Source organism: Lithobates pipiens, unplaced genomic scaffold, assembly GCF_037356315.1.
Source record: "Lithobates pipiens isolate NorthernLeopardFrog02 unplaced genomic scaffold, aLitPip1_a1.2 Scaffold_8, whole genome shotgun sequence".
Classification (NCBI taxonomy): domain Eukaryota; kingdom Metazoa; phylum Chordata; class Amphibia; order Anura; family Ranidae; genus Lithobates; species Lithobates pipiens.
In genome coordinates this window covers 658,020,290-658,025,359 of record NW_027507903.1, presented here as the reverse complement: position 1 = coordinate 658,025,359, position 5,070 = coordinate 658,020,290, and the positions used below count along the sequence as shown (strand labels likewise).

Here is a 5,070-nt window from a genome sequence, read left to right as displayed (position 1 = left end):
GGTGGTTGCCAGAGGAGGAGGGGTATTGGATATGTGACTTGCAGTTGGAAAATGGCGGACCAGGATTAGGAGAAATGTCACCTGAGACTAGGAGAAGGAGGAGGGTGAGGAAGTCCAGATGGGGGTGGGATGTACATGAGCGCACGTGTCTAGTGTCCCTGGTGTTTATGCCAGCATGTGGGTGCAGCAAATGCAGGAGATGATGTCAGTGGATAGAGTGGGAATCTGACTTGATATAAAATAAACGTCAAATGCTGGTTTTCTTGCCGTCTTGTAGAGTGGAGCAGAGTTCTTGTTGTATCTTCATTCAGCTTTAGTTATCCTGCTTTCGTTAAACTGTGGCGGTGAAACTTCGCGCCACTCGTGACGGAGCCACTCAGGAAAGAGCCATGTGTTCTGTACCACCCCATAGGCTGCTTACAATGTATAGAGAGACTGAGCAGGCATGCATTTCTCAGTTGGTCATCATAGGGTCATGTAGCTGGACACATATTGGCCTAAATTGATGAAGAAATTAAATTTTTTATGTTTTTAATTGAATATGTTTTATAACAAAAAATTAAGAAAAAAATATTTTTTTTCCAAAATTGTTGTTTTTTTTTTTTTATAGCGCAAAAAATGCAATGGTGATCAGATACCACCAGAAGAAAGTCCTATTTGTGAGGAAAAAATTATATAATTTTAATTTGTGTACAATGTTGCATGACTGCACAATTGTCAGTTAAAGTAACACAGTGTTGTATCATAAAAAATGGCCTGGCCATGAAGGGGGTAAATCTTCAGATGGTTATATAACCAATTTCCTTTTCATCATGATGTAGTCATCTCTACTTTTCATGTCATTGCACTTAGTGCTCCGCATGTCTTCTCCACATCCGTCTTTCCCTCTTTCTCTCTTCTAATGTTGGGAGGTATAATTCTCATTACTACTGCAAAACGAATCTCCTCCCTTCTGTACTCTGATATCCGTGTGCTATAATATTCATCCAGCCTCACCCTGTGTAGGAGGACGTCACCCCTCCCCCATCCACATTCCTCTCCGGTGTCAGAGACTTTCAGTTTAGTTTCTCTTCCCCTGTCAGCGATGGCGTCTGGTGATCTGAGAGCTGAGTTGGAATGTTCCATCTGTCTGAACATTTATACCGATCCTGTAATCCTGAGATGTGGTCACAACTTCTGCCGGGTCTGTATTGATGGTGTGCTGGATACACAGGAGGGGTCTGGAGGATATTCCTGTCCTGAATGCAGAGAGAAGTTTCCGGATCGGCCTGCACTGCAGAAGAACATGAAACTACGTAACATAGTGGAGACCTTCCTGTCTCCTCATCAAGATCAAGAGGAGTCCGGGGTCTTCTGTACTTACTGTGTGGACTCTCCTGTACCTGCTGTTAGATCCTGTCTGCACTGTGAGGTTTCTCTGTGTGATAAACACCTGAAAGTCCACAAAAAGTCCCCAGAACACATCTTATGTGACCCCACCTTGTCCATGGAGAACAGGAAATGCTCCGTCCATAAGGAAATTTTGAAGTATTTCTGCACTGAGGATGAGACCTGTGTCTGTATGTCTTGTTATGTGATTGGAGGACATAAAGGACATGAGATGGAGTCACTGGATGAGGCTTCTGAGAAGAAGAAGGAGACACTGAGGAATGTTCTGCAGAAACTTCTGACAAAGAGAGAGGAGACGGAGGAAAGAGTCCAGAGTCTGCAGGAACACCGGAGGAAAGTAGAAGAAGAAGCCGCTGGTGACACCGAGAGAGTCACTGCCCTGTTTAGAGATCTCAGGAGACGTCTGGAAGACCTGGAGAAGAGAGTCCTGAGGGACATCTCCGGTAGGGCAGAGCGGATCTCCATCTCCATCCGGGATCTGGAAATAAAGAAGGAGGAGCTGTCCAGGAAGTTGCGTCACATTGAGGAGCTGTGTAACGTGACGGATCCACTGACTGTCTTACAGGAATCAGACACAGGGGACTTGTGTGATACTGAGGATGGAGATAATGAGGACAGAGAGAGACATGAGGAGCTCCTCCATGATGGAGGGGGTCTGGATGTGGCGGGGGTCTTACACACAGGTTTATCTGATATAATAACAGAGGTAAATGTATACTTCTATATACAGGGAGCTGCAGACATATTACTGGATGAAAACACAGCTTATAATTATCTACAAATATCAGATGACAGGAAAACTGTATCCTGGTCAGATATAGAGCACAATCACCCAGAAACACCAGAGAGATTCCAGGATTATTGTTCTCAGGTGTTGAGCAGTCGGAGTTTCTCCTCAGGGAGACATTACTGGGAAGTGGATGTCGGGGGGGCAGATGACTGGATAGTCGGGATGTGTTACCCCAGTATAGAGAGGAGAGGGGGGGAGGCATGGATTGGAGATAATAAGAAGTCCTGGGCATTGTACAGGGAATATTATGATGAGTATAAGGTGAGACATGACAGTAAAGAGATCCTCTTACCCACCAATCCCTCCAGTAACAGAGTCAGGATATATCTGGATTATGAGGCCGGGCGGATCTCCTTTTATGATCTGTGTGACCCGATCCGACACCTCCACACCTTCACCACCACCTTCACTGAGCCCCTCCATGCTGTGATAGCTGTAGTGGAAGGTTGTATAAAGATATGTGGGGGAGGCGGGAGATGTGAGAACTCCGCCCACAGTCTGGTGATGTCAGACGAAGGAGGGGAATTCATTTAATATTCATCCAATAGTATATAGCAGTGGGAGGGGCTTCCTGCAAGTTTTTCTACTATAAATAAATGTGAGATTTCTTACTGATCGCTGTGATTGGGTAGAATATCTGTCCAATTATTGGAGTAACAATAACATGTTCCTATTGGTCAGTGAGAAATCTATCTATCTATCTATCTATCTATCTATCTATCTATCTATCTATCTATCTATCTATCTATCTATCTATCTATCTATCTATCTATCTATCTATCTATCTATCTATCAATATCCCATGACAATCTGACATAATACTTTCTGTATGGGGGAGGGGCAGCCATGATCTGACATAGAGGGGGGGTGGGGTCACTGTGATGGGATAGGATGGGGTCACCTCTCCTCTCTGCCCCTCCCCCTCCATACAATCTATACTACAAAGAGATGGAAATAAATGGAACAATCTGAGAGGAAATCTATGAAGACGTCATCTAGAGATTTATTACTGGAAGAAGAAATGTGATCAGAGAGCCCAGACTGTTTTTAGGCAGAGTGGGTCAGGATTAGATCCCCTGTCAGGTGTTTTTTCTTCTATCCGGGGCTCCATTACAGAGATTTCCCCTCACTTCCTGTCCCGGAGACAACATTTATCTAGACAGGAAATGAGGGAAACTCTCCAACATGAACACAGACTAAAATAAGAATGATATGTTTAGTATAATAAGGAAGAGGAAGGATTAGAGCCCCTGTCAGATGTTTATATGTCTGTGTCCCTGTACAGATTTCTCTCACTCCTTGTATTGGTGTCACCAGGACAGGAAGTGAGAGGAAATCTCTTCTAAGGCTGGGATCACATTGCTGTGCAGATCACATGTCATGTCTGTGTGATGTGAATTCAGCCGTACAAAATGTGTGACTGAAATCACATTCACACCAGAATGGTGCCGGACCCTTTTTTTGGTCCTCACTGGAATCGGATCACATTGGGTGTCACATCTATACAATCCGATTCCTGCACCATTTCAGCGTTTGCACTGCGATCTGCGAAGTGATCTGGGGGCGTCATTAACTTTCCATTGACCCCCCGCAGCGGTTCTCAGATGTCAGTGTGACCGTCCGGTGATTGAGGTGTGATGAGGGAACCCGCACAGGAATCGCACTGGTGTGATGTCAGATCCCTGAGTCCTCACCCATGTAAGATACATGGTGGGTTATGTCGGAGCTTACACAGGATTGATGATGTCACCTCTCCATCATGTGACAGTATGTAAGTCCTGTGATTGGCCGCTCAGGCCTGAACACTGCATGCTGGGAGAAGGTCACATGATCCCTCAATACCCGGGAAACTGGGGACTTAGTGAGGACTTTGATGGAGGAACAATAAAGGAAAGAATAAGTGGGTGTGTACGGCTCTTGGGTCACCTACAGAAGGGGGCGGGGCATTCATTTGAATGGCTCCTCCCAGTATATGAGCACTGTGTATAGTGAGATGGGACGGTGAAGAATTGTATAGAGTGCCGGAGCTGAGAGAGAGCACAGAGTGTAATATGACTTATTGTCTGTGTCCGAGCTGTGATGTCATAGTAGGGAAATGGCTACCGAGGGACCCAATGTGGAAAGTACAGATAGAGGTGTACTGGCCCTTTAAGAACATATCTATCTCTATATCTATAGGATTATAATGTGTAGATGCTCTCATTCCTTATTATTAATACATTTACAATGAGTTTATTCTATTGATTATTTTATTGTGTGAAGAAATGGAAATGAATAATAGATCTACAAATAGAAAGAGATGAAAATTGATGGAAAAATCTCAGAGGAAATATATGAAGAAATGATCCCGAGATTTACTAATGAAAGAAATAATGGGATTTATCACTAATATAATGATATCACTATAATAATGTATGATTACTAGAACTGGAATGTGTCCCCAATATAATGTGTCCCCATAGAATGGATCACCAATAGAATTCTATGGGATCTCTTTTATAATGGATCCTAATATAATGTATCATGTGATGGTGTATTATAATCACTAGATGTGTCCTGGTGATGGGGGAGAATTAGGAAATGAAATGTTAATGTGAAATAAAGATTCTTTATGAAATTATTATTATTATTATTATTATTATTATTTATTTTTAACAGTTAGAGTTTATTAAAGAAATATCCAGTTACAATACATAGTAACAAAACATAATAATTGCAGATGCAACTGCCTGATTGGACAACAATTCAGCAACAGTAGTTACAGACTCACATTGTTAGATATCTTGGTTTCAGTGGTGGCCGATCAGCGTCTGTCAGATAACTTTCCATAGTCAGACATCAATGTAATGCTCGAGCGGATCAACAAAGATCCTATTAATCTAGTAGTCACA

The 5,070-nt window shown here is 43.0% G+C and overlaps 1 protein-coding gene across 1 annotated transcript; it reads left to right on the top strand.

The window, feature by feature from the left end:
* The first annotated feature begins 1,056 nt into the window (after positions 1-1,056).
* Positions 1,057-4,799, top strand: LOC143961763 (E3 ubiquitin-protein ligase TRIM39-like). The gene has a single exon (XM_077471103.1). It carries the CDS (start codon positions 1,085-1,087, stop codon positions 2,711-2,713), a length of 1,629 nt encoding a protein of 542 aa, XP_077327229.1. The 5' UTR covers positions 1,057-1,084; the 3' UTR covers positions 2,714-4,799.
* Positions 4,800-5,070: the final 271 nt, after the last annotated feature.